General features: G+C 41.0%; 1 protein-coding gene and 1 long non-coding RNA gene across 2 annotated transcripts; both read right to left on the reverse strand.

Moving 5' to 3' along the window:
* Window positions 1–2,600: 2,600 nt before the first annotated feature.
* On the reverse strand, window positions 2,601–10,199 carry LOC148812393 (interferon-induced very large GTPase 1-like). The gene has a single exon (XM_088908616.1). It carries the CDS (start codon window positions 10,197–10,199, stop codon window positions 3,651–3,653), a length of 6,549 nt encoding a protein of 2,182 aa, XP_088764742.1. The 3' UTR covers window positions 2,601–3,650.
* A 492-nt stretch (window positions 10,200–10,691) lies between these two features.
* LOC148812394 (uncharacterized) lies at window positions 10,692–21,436 on the reverse strand. The gene is made up of 3 exons (XR_016086342.1): window positions 21,360–21,436; window positions 20,892–21,033; window positions 10,692–10,793 (listed from the first exon to the last, which is right to left on the reverse strand). It is a non-coding gene; the product is annotated as an uncharacterized LOC148812394 (long non-coding RNA).
* Between the last annotated feature and the right edge of the window lie 1,093 nt (window positions 21,437–22,529).

A 22,529-nucleotide genomic window follows, 5' to 3' on the forward strand; every position in this document is an offset into this window, starting at 1 on the left:
AGGTAGTGACGGGTGGTTCGGTCGGTCCAGTTTCCATGACGATGGGCCCGCTGACAGTCCGGCGGCTCCGATCCGGATTCATTCCACTTCAGTAAAAACCCGCTGCAGCCCAACAGCAGGTTCGACAGGTCCAGTTTGTGAGGGTCTGCGGGTCGAGGACAGGAGACAGCTGTCGGTGCAGAAGCACACGAGTGTACAAGAGCTGACGTTAAAGCGCTGCGTCGTGTTTGTGTGAGTTTTATAATAATAATACACTTTATTTTATATGGCACCTTTAAAGGTGGCTTCTGAAAGCGCTTTACAGAATGACAACAACAATAAATAAAAAGAATACACAAGATAAAATGCAATTACAGTACACAGAGGAGACAGCAGATGGTGGTACTAAGTATAATAGGAGCAGAGGGGTAAAGAATGGAACCAGTTCATTAAAGGCTCTTGTAAAGACGAATGTGTTGAGTCTGGATCTGAAGGTGCTTAGAGAAGGTGACTCTCTGATATCCTTGGGCAGAGAGTTCCAGAGCTTGGGGGAATAACAGGAGAAGCCCTGTCACCCATACAATGTAGACGGGCTTGGGGGACAGTAAGGAGAGCAGAATTAGAAGAGCAAAGGTTGCAAGGTGGGGAATAGGGCGATAATAGTTCAGACAGGTACTGAGGTGCCAAGCCATGCAGAGCCTTATAGGTGAGCATGAGGATTTTAAAGTCCACACAGAATTTGACAGGAAGCCAGTGCAAGGACTCCAGGATAGGAGTAATGTGATCACTTGCACTAGATCTGGTCAGGATTCTGGCTGCCGAATTGTGAACATTCTGGAGTTTGTTCAATGTGGATTTACATACCCCAGCGTTACAGAGCAGTACAGTAGTCAATTCGGGAGAACACAAATGTGTTGATCAGCTTTTCAGCCACAGTTAGTGATAGCATAGGGCGTAGCCTAGCGATATTTCTGAGGTGAAAAAAAATATGTTTTGACAATATGCTGCACATGTGGGTCGAATGTTAATCCAGAATCGAATATAACCCCAAGGTTTTTCAATTTCGACTGAAGCTCAAGTACAGAACCATCTACAGATAGGGTTACAGGACTGGCTGTACAAATCGATGGGGGGTGCAGATAGTCTTTAGTCTTGTCACAGTTAAGATGAAGGAAATTTTGAGTCACTTTTGAGGTGGAAGTGAGGTCGATCTAAGATGGCAGTCAAGTAAAGACACACGAGTCTTCTCATCCCTTCTCTGAGTCTCTCTCTTCAACAATACAAATACGAGAGTGGTACACAACAGAGCATTACAGCAGGAACTGATAGTGGCGTCTATCAATGACAATTTGAAGTTTGCACGTTTGTGTTAATATTATTATTATATTAGTATATTATAATATTATTATTACGCACTGACAACTTTACGGGTTGGTTAGTATATTTCTGCTTTCAGTACGGAGTGTTTTGACTTTATTTTTCTGTTAATAATTATAATCTTTTAAATCATAAAGGGGGTCTTGGCTGATTACTGCACCTCACACCCTCTCTGCCCAGACAGAGGGGTGAGAACAGATGAAGAGCAGCAGGTAGAAGAAACAGAACTTACAGGTTATGCGAGCCGGTTTGCCAGCTTGGTGACGTCCCTGTGAAGCCGCTGGGCTCAACTGGCTCCGGAGGCGACCTGAGGTGTGAACACCCACATGAACACGAATATTATACGAAATTATTATTGATCATTAGTTTCACGTTAGTTTCTGTGGTTTTGCGAGACAGCTGGGAAAAACAGTCACCATATTCTCACACTGGTGATCTTTCCCTGACCTCAGTAACAAGCTGCCCTCTGTACAAGACAAGAAGAAACTCATCTGCACTATGTAGGTATTTCTATGTGGGGTGGTTACCATTAGAAATAAAATTGGTTTTTATATCTATACTTTTTTGAAGCCAGGATCGCAGGAGAGCCAGAGTCTGTCCTGTCAAGCAATGGGCGGAAGACGGCACACACCCTAGTCTGGATGCCAGTCTATCATAGGGTACACACAGACACACAAACACACACACTCACACCAGGGCCAATTTTCCCGCAAGCCAATGAACCCACCAGCAAGAGACTGGGACTGTAGGAAGAAACCCCAGTGAACACAAACATGCAAACTCCACACAGACAGTCCCCCAGGAACTGAAGCCAGGCAGCGATGTTAACCACAGCACTACCCTGCCACTAAGATGTAGCAGGTATAAAAGGCTGAAAACAAGATTTAATAATGTGTGTATTTCTGCCCTCTGTGGAGCAGCTACAGTTTACAGCTCTGTGCTCATTACTGTGTCAGCTGAAAAAACAGAACTATTGAGGTGTTGAAGTTGTATGGTGCATGTTTGTTTATTTCATTTCAGGCTTTGTCAGAACACTTTATGTTCTTTAAGTAGGGATCCTGATAATTTGACCATTGTGGGGGGTTTTAGTGGTCTGGACCTGTAGTGTAATTTGAGTGAAAGTGAAGAAAGTATTTAATGTCTTCTCTCACACTGCAGAATCGCTGATTGGAGCTGTACTGGCAGATTAATCTGGTGTGATATATTATTTTATATCAAACCAGATTAATAACATTAACAACAAACAGTTTGAAATAAAGAAAACAACACAAGTGAAATGTCACCATGTTATTTATTCTTGTAAAAAGATACAGTTTGTCACATTTGATTGTGATTTCCTTTATTAGATATTTTAGTTAGAAGCAGTAATTATCCCATTTGTCAGTACAGGAGCAGAAGAAAGTTTTGTTACCAATTTTCACCAATTTTCAATTACCATTTCAACGTGTTGTGTTTCTATTGTAGTATTTTATTTTTTTTTCCTATTTTAATCTGTTTCCATTAATTACAAACCAAAGGGTTTAAGAATGTATCAGTACAGTAAATATAAGAATTTTCCTACACAGAAAACCCCTGATGTAGTACAAAAGCAGATGCTGTGATTTCCTGTGGATATAGACACACACCCATAGCTTCAAAATACAGCAATTTAATGTTAAAATATACCACCGTAGTTGCTGAAATCTGCAGTTACTCAGTGATTGTTCAGTGTCTAAATGGTAAGTGAGAGCTTTCTGTGACATTCTAGTACTAAAATAGTTTTACTGGGAGACCGTTCTCTTTTTGGAACCTCAATTTTAAATCAATCTGAAGGTCATACAGTATGTTACCATCTTACCCAGAGAGCTTTTCATTTGTTCATTAATAACCAGATTTGTTACTGAGGAGCGTGACGATACTATATGAGGTGAGCTCCTGAAAGGATCGATCCATAATCCCACTAAGTCAGGTTGAACATCGGTGTCCCTGAATACCTAAATATTTACACTGATGTGGGTTTACTGCTTGTCTCTCAGGGTTGCCTCCTTTGTGCTTCTGTCCCAGTCTTCAGGGATTTTACCCAAATCTGTGAATTTCAGTCCAAATTCCTACTCAATCTTTGTCCTAAAAGTACAGATGAACCACTTCCTGTAGGACTGTTTGTTTGATATTGGACTTAAATTTTCACTTCATTTTTACGCAGGTATCAGTTTATACAAAAAGACAGTTTTTAAAGACCAAGAAACATTTTATATGAAATGTTAAACTTTAAAATGTATGTTAACAATGGCATTTTTTTTCTTTTTCAAATGTAGTTATTTCAGTTCCTTCAGTGCAGAGCTCTTTCCAATTGTTTTCCACTCATTGGGAATTTTACCACGACCTTCAAATTTAAGCTTTAATTTCCTCTCCAGCTGTGACCTGAAAGTACAGATGAACCATTTCCAGTAGGACTGTTCACTGTTATCTGGGGTGATGCTCCACCTGCTGTAAGGAGCACCTGCTGCTCTGTAGTTCTTGTAGCGAACAGTTTCAGTAGATTTCCAAGTAGGATAGAAACTCTTGTCACTGCTGACTAAGGTGGTACAAAAATCAATAGCAAGTTCATCAGTACCATGGCGATGCCAACCAGCCAGAGCTGCAGGACGATGAAACTGGACACTGTGGTCAGTCTCATGGCCAGGGATGGTGTTTGTGCAGATGGCTTTACAGAAGGGACACTGTTCCCAACACCCACTGAGCGCCTCACACAGAATCTCATCAGGTCTGCGTCTGAACATCTTTATGTCAAGGTCAGGTGTGCTGCTGCTTTCTTTCTGAAGATGTTCCAGTATCTCATCAAGTGATCTGGCCATTGTTTCTTTGAGGAACTGCAGGTCTCTGATGTCTTCCTTTTCAATGTTTCTGAAGTCCTGTCTGGGGAGCTCCATATGATCACTGAGTGCTGCACAGAACTCATCCAGCCACAAGGTGGCGCCACCATGTCTCTCTCTCACAGCTGCAGTGACATTAGTGTTCACTGTTTTAATCCATCCTGCTAGATCACTCAAATTGGTATTAAACATCCTTCTCAGTTGTTCTCTGTTGTCTCTACAGTATCTCTCAACACACTCCCTTATAAACCTCTCAAAACAATCCTTTGGATGGTTGATATATTCCATATAGGAGTCAAAGTCCTCCTGCTCAGCGAGGTGTCTCAGAATGTGGTTTTCCAGGTTGGATCTGTTACCACTGAAAGCCCAGGAGTTAGATTTCATTTCATCTGTGATCTGGATACAGGTCTTATCACACGCTGCCTGCTGGATCGCTGGTTTGAGACATCTGCACAGAAAATCTACAAAGAATGTGACAGATGAGGCTCCTTTACAGAAGTTCTTAAAACAGTAAAGGTACTGATCCCTCTTACTCTTGAGGTAAATCAGAGGATCATTGGCTCTCCTGAAGGCTGTGTGTAGTTTCTCAAAATGCGGTGATGCAGTAAAGCACAGATAGACAGACAGTTCAAACTCGTACTCTTTTGTGAATATATTTTGCTTTGTAGACTTTTCATAATCAGTTATGTTACTTTTTATCAGCCCCAGGATTTCATGAATGAAGTTGTCATTGAAATCTACTTTCTCCTCTTCTCTCCTGTCAATGTATTTATTTACAGCTCTCTGTATTTGTTGAGTGAGTTCATTCCCATGAGATTCCCACTGTGGGTCTTGAAAAGTAACTGTGTTCCATACAGATCTTCTCCAGCATTGTTTGATGTGTTTCATCTTATTGAACTGGAAGATCTCCTCTCTGTTCACAATCTTGTTGGTGACATCTCCCTGGTTCTTGAATTTCTCCAGCAGGATGTTCTGCACTGTGGCTCTGATATTCAGCTGTTCCTCAGAGGGCAGCTCTGAGGACACTCTGGTCACCCAGTTCACCCAGAGTGTGTCAAACTCCTCCTCCACTTTCTTATCACTGGGCTTCTTCTTCTTTAGTCTGGATGCCAGGTCTTTGCTCATGTTAATCAGTTCTGCTTCGTATTCTGATTTCTTCCTGTCCAGCTCCGATCGACATTTCTTCTGTCTGATCAGTTCATTGCTCTGCTTTTGGGTTTCTTCAATGAGCTCATTCCTCAGGCTCTGGAGTCTTTTATCAACGTTCACCTTCCATTTAATCAAGATCTCCTGGTATTTTTCCTCTTTAAAATACTTTTCTATTTCAGCTGTCAGAGTGCTGTAGACCTCATTAAATTCATTCAACAGATCTATTGATGTCACAGCCTGAACTTTATTATTGTTAATTTGGTTTCTCAGTCTGTTCTGTACCTCCAGGGCTTGTCTCCTCATCTTCCATGACCACTGTCCATACTTCTCCTCCAGTTTACTGTAAACCAACATTTCCATGGTGTTTCTGAAGCTGAAGACAAAGTTCTCCGCCAGCAGTGCGTTCCAGAGATCTCTGATCCGTAATTTAAACTCTGACAGCAAGAGAAACTTCACTCCCGGCTGCCACTGAGCGACACTGAGGAGCTTCATCTTCAGCTCCTGGATGTTTTGGCTGTAGGAGGGGTTGGGAGGAGCCATCGGAGGGTCTCCTTCCAGAAGCTGTTTGAAGTAGAAAACCTGTGATTCCACATCGAACTGGATTATATCACTGAAGCCAGTAACTTCACAGTCTTCCTCCCTGGCAGCAATGCTGGCCATTTCATCCAGTTTCTCCTGGAGACGCCTCCTTCCCTCCATATTCTTGTCATTTGCTGAAGCTTCTGCAACATTCTGGTGCACAAAAATACAACTTGGTTTAATCTGAACAGACTTCATTCTCAGGAATGCCTGGACACAGATCTGGAGAATGTCCTGCATTTCAGAGGGATTCTCTCCCATGATGTTGATTACAGTCATGTCAGCAATCCCGATAATAAAAGTTGCTAACTCATTATCGTGACTCAGTGAGGTTTTATTACTGAGCTCTGGTGACCGAAGCCCCTCAGTGTCCACCACTAGGACAAAGTCATACTGCAGCTGGGCTCTGACCTCCTCACTCACTCTCGCTAACTGCATGAACGCTCCCCTGGTGCACCTGCCTGCACTCACTGTAAACTGCATCCCAAACATCGTGTTCAGCAGAGTGGACTTTCCTGAGCTCTGTACTCCAAGCACAGAGAGAACAAACACCTTTCTGTCTCCAAGTCTCTCAGTGAGTTTGTCCAGGATGGCCTCAATCCACACCAGGGGCACATGGGCAGCATCTCCGTCCATCAGCTCCAGAGGTTGTCCTGAAATCAGCATCTCTGCTCCAACATCAGGAAGGACACTGACAAACTGTTTGTACTCTTTTAGACTCTGTCCTTCTGATTGAACAGTCTCATACAGCTGAGCGGTTTCTCTCATGAGGTGTTGAAGTCCGAGAGTAGCAGCACTAATCTGTTCAGATATTGTGTTCAGTTCCTTCTGCAGTTTCATTTCCTGCTCCTTGTCCTTACTCTTCTCTTTCAGTCTCAGTGTTGTCCATGTGGAGTGGTATTTCTCCTGAAGTTCACTTAGCGTGTCTGAGGTCAGTTCATCTAGATACATCCCCAGCCAGTGCAGCATGAACAGCTTGGTGTCTTGTGGATCTGCAGAAGTTAAACGCTCTAGGAAGGATCTCATAAAGTCATGGAGAGGGAAAGCTCTCTTCAGCTGTTCAAGACGGAGGGTTTTTTTCTCAGCTCTGATCTCACTCCTCTGCTGTTCAATACTTTTATTCACTTTACTGTTCAGACGATACTGTTCTTTGTCCTTCATGCACCACCTGTGCCACAGCTCACCCTGCAGAGGCAACAGAGTCTCTTTTAGGTTGGATAATCTCTTCTCTTTCAACAGGTGCAGCAAAACCTGGGCCTTTTTCTTCCCTTCTGTACAGAATTCGTCTTCATCCACCTTGAACTTCTGTCGTCTCGCTGCCTGTAAGTATGTCTGCAGGCTGGAGGTCTTGTTCACAGTGGAGATGCAGTGTTTGATGTTCGATATTATTTCTTTATTCAGCTGTGCTTCTCCCCTGTTCTTGGCTGCCAGTCTCACCTTGGTTGGATTGTTTCCTGGAGGAACTTTACTCTGTCCAGCAAACAGACAGATCAGGGGGACAGGAGAGTTGACAAGAGCATCAGCTGTCTTCTTCTGTTCTCCCTCCAGTGGAGACTCTGAGATCAGAAGTATGTTGACAGTGCTGACCTCCTGGAGAAACTGCAGCTGCTCTGGGTGTTTGCTGGTGTCGCCGTGAAGGTTCAGGAAAGCCACACAGCTGTTGAACATGTCGTCCTTCCTGCCTCCTGGACAGTACCAGGCAATCTCCACCACCCCATCCATGAGCAGGCAGTGTGAGGAACTTTCATTGCAGTGTCGGTGGAAAAACACACTGTGTCTCTTGGGGCTGATGATGCTGTTCAGGATCTGGGATTTGGAGACGGAGGATGATCCCAACCTGATGAAGGACACAGTTGGCACTGGAGTGTTGAACATGTCCCTGCAGTTGTGTTTCACAGAGCTGCCTCTCTCTGAGGACTCCTTACTGCACCAGGACCTCTTGACTTGCCTCAAGGCCCACAGAGGGAACTCCAATGCCCCAGTCTCAGGGCTGGGCACGAGGAGGGGTAAGGCAAACTGACAGGTGGAGAGCTTGGTGAAGAGGAACGCTCTCAGGAAGTCATCAGAGCAGTGGAACACAGCCATGTGGATGTCCATGGGGTGACTATGTGACTCTTGATAGATGTCCTCTTTGTAAGACTCTTCAGAAGTGCTGTTGCGTGTAGTGGAACTCTGGACTACAAGACTGAAAAAGTCATCACTGCCTGTTGTGTCATCGGTTGATTTCTCTTTCATCAGAAAACTGCCAGCAGAGTCAGTCTTGTGATCTTTAAGGAACAAGGTCCTGTAACTGTAGTCCAACATCATGAGCTTGTAGAGATAGTGAACATACAGCTCTTTCTCCATTTGAGGTTGGGTGACACTGCATGACAAACTGTTGATAACGAGGACATTGGTTTTCTTCAGCCTACTATGATATGAATTCTTGAGCCCGAGTTTCTGTAGCAAGTTCATAAAAGCCTTACTGAATTGTTCTTCCATTGTGTTTGGGAAACAGCCAACCTGTACTGAAGGCTGAGTCAGATTACAACCTGAGTGATATTGCTCTGAGAAAATAATCTCCCGAGATGTAGCTAAATTCTTCAGGTCTTTCATAATATCTTCTGTACTCCTTTTTCTATCCTCCTTGTCAATAACAGACTTGAGGTCTTGCTGAAGTCTTTCCCAGTCTGGGTATCCATCTGCAGAAGTTACTGCTGAGGAAACATCAGGAGCCATTTTGACCCTCAGCTGTGATTTCAGGAACTGCAGTCGCCTTCCCTTGTCCTGTGAGGAGACTGGCTGTTCATCTCTGGATACAATCAGAGCTGTCAACACTAAGTAGGCCTGAGCTCTTGTAGGGTCTTGTTCTTTCAGAGAGCAGTACTTGTCATAAGCCTTCTGCAGCTCATTCTCTAAAAATTCAATGTCTTTCCAGCTCAGAAGATGACTGAAAGTTTTGCTCTTTGAGTTGTATCCTAGAGGAGTGATGATAGAAAGTACCAGCAGCTCTGCTTCCTCCTCATTATTATGTGTTAAAGTCTGTCGAAGGGAATTCAGGGAGAAGGATATGATAGAAGTGGCTTTGATCTTGGCCTCACACACGTTTACAGAGTCATTGAGTGTGAATGTAGAATCTGATAATTCCTCTTTAGTTTGCTTCAGGATTTCCACCAGTTCAGAGAATTCAGAAACAGAAACAACTTTGTGTATTTCCTCCTCAGCCTGGTAGACCCACTCCATGATTTCAGCTCTGTTCAGGAAGTTTTTTACCATGTACAGGTGAGGCTCCATGAGATAGCGCATCATCTTTCTCAGATTTACGGCTTCCTCATGTTTCTGCTTTTTAACAACTTTCAGTAAAACGTCTTGCATGACCCTGTTAGAGAGACAGGTCTGAAGCCAGATTCTGTGGGACCCTGTTGTTTCTCTCAGTTTACTCTTGAACTGCAGCAGTTCTGTCAGATTCTGTTCACTGTTGGACACAGTCCAGTTCTTTACTGTCTGAATCAGCTCCTCAGCCTCTCTCTGTGCCGAGAGCTCCCTCTCTCCTGACATCAGGCATGCGTCCTGCCCTGTGATCCTTCTGTAGGCCTCCAGCAGGCTGCAGCTCAGTCTGAAAGGGTCTGTGAAGTCTTGAGTGTGAGCAGACAGGATGATGTCCCACACAGCAATCAGCCTGGTTCCTCTGTCTATCAGCTGCCAGGTCCTGTTACTGCTGACCAGAGCACATTTCCACTGCAGGTGATTGTGAGTTTCAGCAGGACCCCCAGTTTTAGAGACAGAGAGCTGCACCCTGCTCATCTGGGTTTCACTGTAGTTCCAAGTAAAGGATCCTTTCAGCTTTGATGCAGACATGTTCACTTCGGTCTGTGGGTTTTTCTTACAGGTAAAGTAACAAGGGATAATGGAAGATGTTAAATTCGGTATGCAACTTCTCATTCTTGCTGGACGGGATTTAGCTCTACGGTATCCAGCACCAACATAGATATTAAGGACTTCAGATGTCAGGCTGTTCATCTCTGTGACTTCACTGCTGCTGACCCCCTCAGCACAGGCCTTCCACCAGAACAGCCCACCAAAGTGAAGAGGACCCTGGTTAGCGTGGGAGCCAAATCTCTTGAAAAACGCACCAACTCTGTCCATTAAAACAGGGGTCATGTCACCCTCATGACTGTTGATCAGCACTGCTTCTATGTCTCTGAGGTCTCTCATGGCAGCACTTGACAGCTTCAGTTTCTCCTTCTCAATAAAGCTGGATGCCAGTGGGACATAATTGTACATTGTTTTCAACACAAAGGACTCTTCAGGGTAGGAGCAGGATAGTTCTGTTGTGTTTTCCACAGAGAGCATCTTGATCCCAGTTTTTATTGAGCAGCTGAAAGTATAGCCAAGCTTTTCCATGGTCTTCTGGAAAAGAGTCTGTGATTTATAGGATGAAAACTCCTCCTTCTCGTAAAGGGAGCTGTGCTGGGGTCTGTGCAGTGAGAAGCCCTCAGGAACCTCAATGAGCTGCTCTCTCTTTTCCAGCAAGTCCTCCACAGCCCCAGTGCAGTAGACTCCCTGCAGAGCCAGACCTCCAGATGCACTTCTTAACACCTTCTCATCAGGAACATTGCCAGGGTGAGACAGGGAAGAGTCTTCCAGAAGATGGAGCAGTTGGTGCAGATTTTCCACCAGCTCCTTTAGAGACTCTCCAGCAGGTAACCAGCACTCCTGAGGAACGTCAAGGGCCGAGCGAATCTTGTCTTCCAGTTCTCTCACCTCAGTACTGTTCCGGTCTTTGCCTCCCTTGCGCAGCTTCTGAAGCTCTGTAAGACCCTGTCTCACCTCGTCCATTATCTCTCTGAAAGTTTCCTCTGGGTTTTCCATCTTGTGCTAGTTTATCAGAAAAAGACAAGAGAAGATAAAACTGTAAGAACGAGGTTTTGGGTCACAAATTTTTCTGGGCCGAGAAGAGGTCCTGGGTTCTGGGTCCCTCTTTTTCTCCAGAATTTATTTTAAAAACTACACTGTGTTTTCAGGCAGAGCTAAGTCAAGCTCATCACAAAGTAGAGGAAATACAGACAAACCTCGAGTTACATTCGGAAATTTACTAGAGATTTACATAAGTCGAAAGTGACCCCCCACCCATTATCACACCCCACATGCTATGCATACATGTGTACTGTATAGTACATCGATGTGTCAGTGAACATGTTTTAGATGTTATTTCTGTCAGTTTCTTTCATATGAAGCAAACAGACAAAATGAAGTTCAATAATTATGAATGCAATGTACTATAAAATTTAAAAAACAGAAAAAAATATTTAAACAATAAAATATTCCAGCATGACAACTAACAGCCTCGCTTTAACATTATGAAGACCAGCGCGATTCTTAAAACGATGAAACCAACCACTACTTGCCAGAAATTATTGAGAAGCATTGAGATATTCTCCCTTTATGTCTTCGTAAAGACTTCTAGCCTTCGCTTGCATAATCATTAGGCTTAACGGGACACATCTTCCATCCACATTATTAATAATTTTTCCATTTCATAAATAGCACCAGAACACTGTTTTGTTATTATTGTTGACTTTAAAGGGGCAGATCCTTTCACATGTTCTTTGATATGGGCAGCATCCTTTACAATTGTATTCACTGTAGACACTGAGAAACCGAGTTCACGAGCTATTGCTGATAAGTTTTGTCCACCTTCATATTTCTTTCTCATTTTCTCTTTCATTTCTAAATCAATTTTCCTGCGTTTGCGCATGGGTTGTGCTTAGCACCTGTTTGCCTCTTTCCAGTCATGAGTACAATATCACTGAACTCACAAACACAAGAAAATGTTTCAAAAAGTGTGAAAGTTCTTTTAGCTACCAATCGGTAGCAAGTACAAAGCAAGACAGAAGGCTGAGGGGGAGAGAAGATCACCGCAAGGCGGCAGCCCTGCTAATGTAGATGAGTAACGCAAAATGTTCACAACTCGGCATGTTTGCTCCTGACATTTTAGAATCATTTGCACAAGTCCGAGATTACCTATATCGCATATTACGTAAACCCGAGGTGTGTACATTGTTTGCCTGAGGAAAGTATGAAGTGCAATGGTTTTCAATGTTACTGTGATTCACAGAGTCTGCCTTGCCTCTTTAACTTTAACTTTAATCTTTAACTGCTGATTTGTGTCATTATGGGTGGAGGGCAGGGATCCTGGCCAGCTATTTCATATAAGTTATTAATGATAATGCTATCTTAATGTATTATTCTTTAATATATTTGTTATGCAGTGGGCCTTGAGATCTCAGGGCAGTGCTTAATGACAAGCCCAGCTGCAAGTGCAGGTTCACAGCGGAGCCTCTTCAGGAAGGCTGGGTGGGAGCGAGGTTTTATTGAGAGATGATGAAGTAATAAGGTAGGCTGATTGAAAATGGAGCTGTGTGAAATAATAGGACGTTGGGGAAAAAGCTGCCTTGATGCAGCAGAGAGACTGGCTTGAATACAGCTGTTGGAATTGGAGAGAAATAATGCCAAGTTCTGCCAGTGGAAGGAGACTCTCTGGAGAAGGCAGGGGACCCATAGCTTTGAAGGAGACAGAGAAAAAGAAAAAAGGGTAAAGAAATTACAAGCCAAAAAGAAAACAGAGCTGAATGGTCTCACTGACAATGGGCCGACTTCAAGACCTCCAAAATCTGCATATTTTAAAGGTTAAGCTCACAGACAGATTATCGATTAGATCAGCTGAATGGGAAAATATCATCTAATATCATCTTATATAATATAGGGAAAATTCATGATTGATATAATATTAACATAAGGAATATATTTTTATTTCACTATCCACAAAATTATATTATTATAATAAAAGTCTTTCGCGGGCAGTATGTGGAAGAATTTGTTACCAGACAGGAAACAGGGTACAGACAAGGGGTGATACTAAATTGGGTTGATATAATTAGTGAGGGACCACAGGGATCTGTAATAGGAGCACTGCTGTTTGAATTTACAGATCTCTGTGTTTCACCTCTAATTACTGTACATAGTTTATTTTGTAAATATATTTACATTTATATTTAAATGTATTATTCATGCTTAATTAAAACCACAATACTTAAAATGTTTTCTCTACAATGTGGTGGCAGTGCTTTGCTTAATTTAACAATGAGTACATTTTAAGCCCTAATATCTTCTATATGACCAGTTTGAGTCAATGCAAAGAGTCAAAATCCCTTACAGATTCTCTTAAAGCTCATATTTTTAAAAATGGCATTGGTTTGGCAGGAGGTTATGTAAAATTGCCAAAGTAGACTTGAATGTGCAAGACGGCTCTGATTAACTTGTCTTTGTATTTAAAAGTAAAACAACTGGGGACACACATGTGCTAAAACCTGTCTAAGACAAATTATCTTTTGAAAAAAAAATGAAAAGCGTTTGTCATTTCTCTTTGGGACATGTTTTTCTATTGTGTGTACAGAGTAAGACAGAAGCTGAAGTTTCAGACTTCATTCGCAAGGAGTAACCTTGAATTCAAACCCTGAATCAGGCTTGAACTTCTGTACTTTCCAAGGTGATTGAAGATGTTTAGGGCAGATGGAAATTGCCTCTGGGGGGTTTGGGGTTCAACACGTTCAGCCAAAAATGCAATTGTTAATATCAGTGATATCATAAACAAGTAATATGTAAAATGTCTGTTATGCTCTAAAAACATTCTTCACTTTTGATAGATATATTATTGGTTTATTATAAACTACACTCTGTTGATGGTTTACCTGGCTGCCAGGACTTGACTTACTCAGTACTCCCACCTGAGTCTATCTCAATCCTTAGTCTGCATTGTATCTAATTACTCAGCACAGAAGAAAAAAGGTTGTAAAATTGACGACAAAGTAATTCCATAAATTTTCCTCCTAAAACAAAACAGGAAAATCCTGTAGGTGGCTTTAGAAGGGTGTGATCTCCCCTCTACATCCCAACCACAGTCAGTAAAGGAAAACTACAGGTGCTGAGACATCGTTAGGGCCATGGGTAGCCTGTCCATATACTGTAGGCGGACACCAAAGTGCCAAATTTGAGCAGAAAAACTTGTTTTAAAAAGTCAATGTAACAAAATATATAAAAGCGTATTTTAGAATGCTAAATGAAATAACAGATGCCTTTATTTCAATTAATGTGTGCAGCAAATATGAATAAGAAGAAATGTCTATACATTTATGAGAATTTACTGATATATCAAATATGGTTACAAGACCAAAGCTATGGATTTCCTGCTGTGTGCTTTGTCACTCCTCTCCCAAGAGCTCATACACCTCCAACCGCTCATTGCAGCGCTGCCTGTGTTATTACTACATACAGAATACAGACATCGTGAGTTTCAGATTTATAAATCCAAAATGAGATAGTGTTATTAAACCTTAGCTACGTCAGGCTGTGTAGTTACAGATGCAGCCATTCAAAGTGCACGGCACAGACACGTACCGCAGGTAATTGGCTACGGCGTCATGCATCGTGACGCGCGATGACGCAAAATACCGCGGTGCGTGATTGGTTGACCGACAGGGGCACTCATGGTCCGTTGGTCTGTTGTAGAAAGACTTACTGTAAACGTCTTTACTGTGCCCGTTGTAGATATTGAATTTTACCACTGAAGGGAAATCTTAGTAGCTGAGCATAAAAAGAATAGGAGCATACTGTAACGCGTGTGAAGGCCATAAACGATATTAATTTTGGAACATAAACATACAGTATATAGCTGGTCTTGGTACTTTAAAGAAAAAAATACACACCAGTATTCCATTTCTCCCTAAACATTGTAAGCTTCGAAGTCTTTAACTAACGTGATACCGGAGTCAACAAGCATACTTTTAGAATTTGATTAAAAGGGAATATAATATGGAATCGCGTATCTAAAGAATTTAATAACGGTATTCGTGTGCTGCGACAGGGCTGTGTAGGGCTGTTTCGCCTGCCTGTTCATGCGAGCTGTCTTGTAGCCGACTGGTCTAGGTGCGTGACTACCAGCTGGCAGGTTGTGTGTTCAAATCCAGCTGGTGCTGGACTTTTCTTTTAACAAACATTTCTTCGAAAAAATAGAATAGCGATATTATGGACAATCAATTGACTTTTATATTTCAAAATATCGCAACATGATCGATATTTGCGATATTTTGAACATATCTTCCCTTCTGACAGCGGTTCCTGCTTCTATTGTGTGTGTGTGTGTGCAACAGAGTAAATTTTTATAGAGAAATGGAGGCTGGACAGTATGCGTTACAATATAAACATTTATATTGATTTAAATCGTGTTCTGATTTAAATCGCAAACGCGTGTTTAATTATGTGTTTTTTAATCATAATCAGGCTAATGCATTTCTACATTTTCTGTATGAACCAGCTTAGAGGTTCATACAGAAAGACAGCTTGTGTTTAAATTGAGTGTAAGGTAATTTATGCTTCTAAAGTCATGGTCAGCATTTATTATTGTACTGTGCTGTAAACTTTTTCTGTGCCTAGTCACATTATTTTATAGCGTTTATATTGCGCTATTAAATCCGGTGGCGCTCTGTGTTAGTTTCCTGACTCCCATTATTTAAACTGCGACACTGATCATTCATCTCTAAATAAACTTTATTTTATATAGCGTTTTAAGCGAATAGGTAATTAGATTGCTCATAAACCTAATCGCTTTTTCTACATAAACACAGCGTGATTGCTCTCTGAAAATGCTTTTCCTTTATTTTTAAAGTAGGCTCAGATTTCAACTATAGATCGTATTATTATAAACTTTCTTGGAAAAATGTATTTTATGTAAACCATGTTTGCTATTAATTCATTTAGGGCTAAAATACGTTCATTGTCTTCCAATCGAGTCGAGTTGACATTGGAAGCCTGCCACACCCGGACTGTTAAACCAACACATTAGTACGTCGCCAGTATTGGCTTTAGTATTCCCCCCCTCTCCCCTCAATTCAATTCAATTCAAGGTGTTTTATTTGCATGACAGATGGGTACAAGCAGTGTTGGGTATGTATATTGTAACGCTTACGGCAGACAGGCACTGTGTAAGAGCCGGCGCACCAGAGCAGCGCACCGAGGGAGCGTCTGCATTTATAACTTAGTTTTTAAAATTAGTCAAGCAATATGAAGCATCTCCTTTTACTTAGTGCCTGAGCATAAAAAGAATAGGAGCATACTGCAACGCGTGTGAAGTCCATAAACAATATTAATTTTGGAACTTAAACATACAGTATATGGCTGGTCTCGGTACTTTAAAGAAAACATACACACCAGTATTCCATTTCTCCCTAAACATTTTAAGCATCGAAGTCTTTAACTAACGCGATACTGGAGTCAACAAGCATACTTTTAGAATTTGATTAAAAGGGAATATAATATGGAATCGCGTATCTCAAGAATTTAAAGACCAGACAATCGCAAACGCATTTTCAATAAAATTATTTTATTCATTCAGCAGTTTGTGAGAGGGACATCCAGCAGGGAGAGACACACACACTCGTTTTCATTGACAAAATTGGTTTTTTTCAATTCCTCTTGTCTAACAGGAATGTTTTGTTTGTGGACAGACTGTTAGACAAGAGGAAAAGACCGCCTCCTCCTACGAAGCATTTCGTTGATCCGATCACGAATTCTTTTCCAGTCGTACGCACCAAGGGTTGAGAATCTCCGATTCACCATCGTACTAATGGTTTCCCGGAGATTGCAAGGCAAGGCACTTTTGCCTCTGGACCCATCGAAATTTACAGACGTGGTCCACCCCCAGTAAATTTCAAAAGTCACAAGATTTATTGTAGATATATTATAATATATAAGATATATTGTAGAACCGCTGATTCTTATGGAATGTGTTCCGCAGGAGATTCAAATTTTTATTTATTTTTTAATCGCGTATCTAAGGAAATCTCAGTATAACTTTGTTCATGAACAAACAGTGGCATGTCACATTATCATTAGTTTTTTTAACAAGGCTCGCCAGCTAATGTGAATCGAAACCTGTCTTGCTAGCTTTTAAAGTCGTGCATGTGTAAACGACAATTGAAATAGAGAAAAAAAGACCTGACTGACAAGCCGATACATACTCTTAGAGTTTGATTAATAGGGAATATAATACAAAAATACAGTAAGGGACTTAAAAGTTAAAGGGGATGCTTCATATTGCTTGACTAATTTTAAAAACTAAGTTATAAATGCAGACGCTCCCTCGGTGCCGCGCCGGGTGTAAATATCAGATTCCTGTTAGACAAGAGGAATTGAAAAAAACCAATTTTGTCAATGAAAACCGGTGTGTGTGTCTCTCCCTGCTGGATGTCCCTCTCACAAACTGCTGAATGAATAAAATAATTTTATTGAAAATGCGTTTGCGATTGTCTGGTCTTTAAATTCTTGAGATACGCGATTCCATATTATATTCCCTTTTAATCAAATTCTAAAAGTATGCTTGTTGACTCCAGTATCGCGTTAGTTAAAGACTTCGATGCTTAAAATGTTTAGGGAGAAATGGAATACTGGTGTGTATGTTTTCTTTAAAGTACCGAGACCAGCCATATACTGTATGTTTAAGTTCCAAAATTAATATTGTTTATGGACTTCACACGCGTTGCAGTATGCTCCTATTCTTTTTATGCTCAGGCACTAAGTAAAAGGAGATGCTTCATATTGCTTGACTGATTTTAAAAACTAAGTTATAAATGCAGACGCTCCCTCGGTGCGCTGCTCTGGTGCGCCGGCTCTTACACAGTGCCTGTCTGCCGTAAGCGTTACAATATACATACCCAACACTGCTTGTACCCATCTGTCATGCAAATAAAACACCTTGAATTGAATTGAATTGAGGGGAGAGGGGGGGAATACTAAAGCCAATACTGGCGACGTACTAATGTGTTGGTTTAACAGTCCAGGTGTGGCAGGCTTCCAATGTCAACTCGACTCGATTGGAAGACAATGAACGTATTTTAGCCTTAAATGAATTAATAGCAAACATGGTTTACATAAAATACATTTTTCCAAGACAGTTTATAATAATACGATCTATAGTTGAAATCTGAGCCTACTTTAAAAATAAAGGAAAAGCATTTTCAGAGAGCAATCACGCTGTGTTTATGTAGAAAAAGCGATTAGGTTTATGAGCAATCTAATTACCTATTCGCTTAAAACGCTATATAAAATAAAGTTTATTTAGAGATGAATGATCAGTGTCGCAGTTTAAATAATGGGAGTCAGGAAACTAACACAGAGCGCCACCGGATTTAATAGCGCAATAAAAACGCTATAAAATAATGTGACTAGGCACAGAAAAAGTTTACAGCACAGTACAATAATAAATGCTGACCATGACTTTAGAAGCATAAATTACCTTACACTCAATTTAAACACAAGCTGTCTTTCTGTATGAACCTCTAAGCTGGTTCATACAGAAAATGTAGAAATGCATTAGCCTGATTATGATTAAAAAACACATAATTAAACACGCGTTTGCGATTTAAATCAGAACAAGATTTAAATCAATAAAAAATGTTTATATTGTAACGCATACTGTCCAGCCTCCATTTCTCTATAAAAATTTACTCTGTTGCACACACACACACAATAGAAGCAGGAACCGCTGTCAGGAGGGAAGATATGTTCAAAATATCGCAAATATCGATCATGTTGCGATATTTTGAAATATAAAAGTCAATTGATTGTCCATAATATCGCTATTCTATTTTTTCGAAGAAATGTTTGTTAAAAGAAAAGTCCAGCACCAGCTGGATTTGAACACACAACCTGCCAGCTGGTAGTCACGCACCTAGACCAGTCGGCTACAAGACAGCTCGCATGAACAGGCAGGCGAAACAGCCCTACACAGCCCTGTCACAGCACACGAATACCGAATACCGTAAATTCTTTAGATACGCGATTCCATATTATATTAGCAGAAAAGCTTAAAACTACCACTTTTTCACACGCTATTTCACATGCTAGTTAAATACTTCGATGCTTAAAATCGTTAGGGAGAAATGGAATACCGGTGTGTATTTTTCCTTTAAAGTGCCAATTCCTGGAATCTGACTGGCTGACACCCCTCTGAAGTGGTTCCATAAAATCTGGTATACGGAAAAGAAAGCGTTGATAAATACAAGTGTCTTTTAATACACTCTTTGCTGTGCTCTTGAGGATCCTTGTGATATTTTAAGCTCTAGTTGAATGATAGGTGTCGCATTTTAAATCATTTTCGTAGTTAGAAATTATGAAACGCCCTGTTAAAAGCAAGGAAGTTTTTATGCCCGTTGAAGTAAAACAAAATGCCTGACAAAGTATGGCTTGGACAGATTCCAAGTGCTTGTACAAATGTACTAAAGAAATTATACTTTGAGTATACAGCTTGTCCAAAGTCATCCATTATTAATACTATTAGTAATATCTTCAGTAAAGGCTTTGATGCATAAATATTTCTGATAAAGGTAGGTTGTGTACTTTTGTCCAACTGAGCAATCTTGCTTTCATAAAATATACCAACATTTTAATGACTGATGATTAACATGCTGTAATACACAGTTCAAAATTAAAGGCTCAAATGCTGTACATGAGAGGTTAAGCTCCCCCTGGCGGTTTTACAAGGCGACGCCGGATAGTTAACCACGTGACACCACGTTAACTGCGTCATACCGCGTGATACTGCGACACGCCCACCGGGGTATGCCGCGAAATACCTCACGCATTTTGAATGGCTGCATCTGTATGAATTATTCTTTATTTACAGGTAAAATATGCATTTAATGATGAGTAAAAATGTCATTAAATTAAAAAACAAATGATATAACTTGAGCTGCTTACAGTATGTATCTGTAGGTAGGCTGCGAGAGACAGAGGATCAAAAAGTCTTCTTAATCATGATGAAGAATAAACATTTTACACACAGAAAGAGTGTGTGACAGATTACAGGAGAGGAGTTGGAGACAGCAGGCAGACAGAGACTGGCCATGCGCAGATGGAAGAAGCAGAACCAAGTGAGTGGACCTTGTTCTGGTCTTGGACTCCACTGCTGAAGAGCTACTGAGCCTTGTGAAAATAAACTCGCACTTCTCCCAACAGTTTTATACTGTAGCTCTACACGCTCTTTTAACCTTTAGCCAGTATATTGCTGGACTTGCCACAATATCACTAGAGCTCAAAATAGCTGGAAAACTGGATCTACAAGAACTAATGAGTGAATCTGCAAAGCACAAAGCAAGAAACTATTTGAAGCACACACAGAGTGTTTCGTTTTATTCTGAATTTTGTAAATAGGGGTTAATGTTCGATTAAGAGTATTCTTCCTTCTTTCTGTAATGGATGCAGTGGTAATGGAAGTTACACAAAGAAGGATTTTGAATGAGTCCTAAATATGTAATTATACAACATTCTTAATCTTTCATTTGAAATCGGACTGAAATATCTAACAGTTCATCTTTGAGTTCATTTTATAAACAAATGCTGCTAAGACGGACAAAACAAATAAAACTTTGCTTTAAAATGTAAAGAGAAGCTTTTCAAGAAACAGTGAGAAATAACTGATGTCCGATCTTTAATCTTTAATATGAAATTTGAGAAGCGACGATGTTTTTTGCCGTTTCAAAGCTTTTGAAACTAAAATAAGAAAGGTCTTTTCTTTCAGAGTTAACTATGTAGAGTTGAATTAGGCTCTACGTGTTTGATTTTGTGAACATGACGTACTACTTTATTTCGAAGAAATTGACTTCTTGTCGTTAAACATTCAGTAAAGTACCTTCAGTAAAGAATACATTTGAAAATGTAAGAGAAGTTCCCGGACAGTTTAAATGTTCAGTAGAAAAACGTGACGCAGCCCTTTACTTATCCAGAAGACCCTGCTTTTCGCAGTAAATCAGATACTTTAAAGCAATAAAACGTGTGTTTTTCCGGTAAATTGATTTTTGTCTTTACACTTCTCGTTTTAGCGCAACTGAGCTCATGGGATCGGGGGCAGGAGCACAATTTTACCTCTGCAGAGACGCTCTGAGGTTTCCAGATCTCCACTCGCTTTCTCGCTCCTCTTATCGATATCACACTGTCACAGCACCTTCATACTTCATCGGAAAACCCCTTCCCTCGTCGGGTTTCCAAGTGCTTCTTGCTGCCAGACCTGTTGTGACTCAAGAGAAGAGTGTCTAAAGTGTGAATCGGGCACGGTATTCAGCAGTTAGTGCCAATGTATTAATTCAAGGTTAATGCCTTCGCCAGTTGTATTAAGCGCCTCTGTTTAAAGACGGAGATTAGTACAGCTACTGCACGACAAACCAGAATTATGGCAGTTAACAGTGGCGTTTGTCTGTCCTGCCGGGCGTGTTAAATCCTGGACTGTAAACTCAGAAGTATTTAAAGCAGGGATATCTCAAAATATCTTTAAAGCAATCTGCTCGTCCCCTGCTTGTCTGAGAGCATTGCTGTGTCTGAAATTGATCATCTCACCTGTATCCTCCGCTGTGGAGCTGATCTGGGGACGTGACAGACGAGATGATCGTTCTCGAGATTTATAGTCACACTTTGCTTTCACTTTCGAATTTCATTATAACGAGAACAGGGCATAAAAAACTTTCAGCCTTTCATTCTGAGAAATTATTGTGAGAAATTCCGGAGAAAAATAAACTTGCTTTAAAGTTTTAAAGCAAAACACTGCCATCGCGCCTGGTGTGTTGAAATTTCTTGTGTAACACTCTTTTTATTATTTAAAAGCTCCATTATGTAATTGTATTTACAGTATATATAAACACAAAGTTAATTGTATTTATTTCCTCCTCCGTCCAGATACTGTATTATTCACATAAATGTAAACTGTCCAGTTAGCGTGTCAGTATTAAACCCTCACAGTTATAATTGTTGACTTTATTAGGAGTTGTTTGCTGCTTTAGGAAGTTAATCTGTTTTGTTAGAAGTCACATCACACCAATGCCCTTGGTCTAATACCAGACAATAAAATGAGAATTTATCAGACTATGGGCCAGAGAACAGAGAAGGAGCACAGGAGGTTTTCACTTGAACACAGAGTTTGACTTCATGTCCCATAATTACATTTCGAGAACACACAAAGTGACTACAACATTTGTTAATATCGGTATCAAGTAACGGTGTTGACAACTATCTTGGCAGAAAACAAATTCATTTCTCATTGGCAAATAGTAAAGTCAGTATCTATTAAATCAAAATAAAGTCTTGAGTTCCAATCTAGTGTCCTGTGGAGGGTGAGAGTATTACTGTTCACATAGAGTAGCGGAGGGAGGTGTTGGGACATTGACTAATCTTTGAAGTGCAGCACCTGCCCTTTAAATAATATGAATAACTGCTTGCACTTATATACTGTAGCTCTTCTCTGGAAACTCCACTCAAAGCTCTTTACAGGTAATGGGGATCTCCTCCACCACCACCAATGTGCAGCCCCCACCTGGATGATGTGACGGCAGCCATAGTGCGCCAGTCCTCTCCCCACACACCAGCTCTTAGTGGGGAGGAGAACAGAGTGATGAAGCCAGTTCAGAGATGGGGGTTATTAGGAGGCCATGATGGGTAAAGGTCAGATGGAAATTTGGCCTGGGATTGTTAACAGACCACACGGTGAGCGCCCCCTATTGTTCCCATTAACAC

The sequence above is a fragment of the Atractosteus spatula genome, assembly GCF_055471065.1.
Source record: "Atractosteus spatula isolate fAtrSpa1 chromosome 10 unlocalized genomic scaffold, fAtrSpa1.hap1 SUPER_10_unloc_3, whole genome shotgun sequence".
Classification (NCBI taxonomy): domain Eukaryota; kingdom Metazoa; phylum Chordata; class Actinopteri; order Semionotiformes; family Lepisosteidae; genus Atractosteus; species Atractosteus spatula.

Coding starts and splice junctions, on each gene's coding strand:
- LOC148812393 (XM_088908616.1), bottom strand. CDS start 10,199: ATGTACAATTATGTCCCACTGGCATCCAGCTTTATTGAGAAGGAGAAA.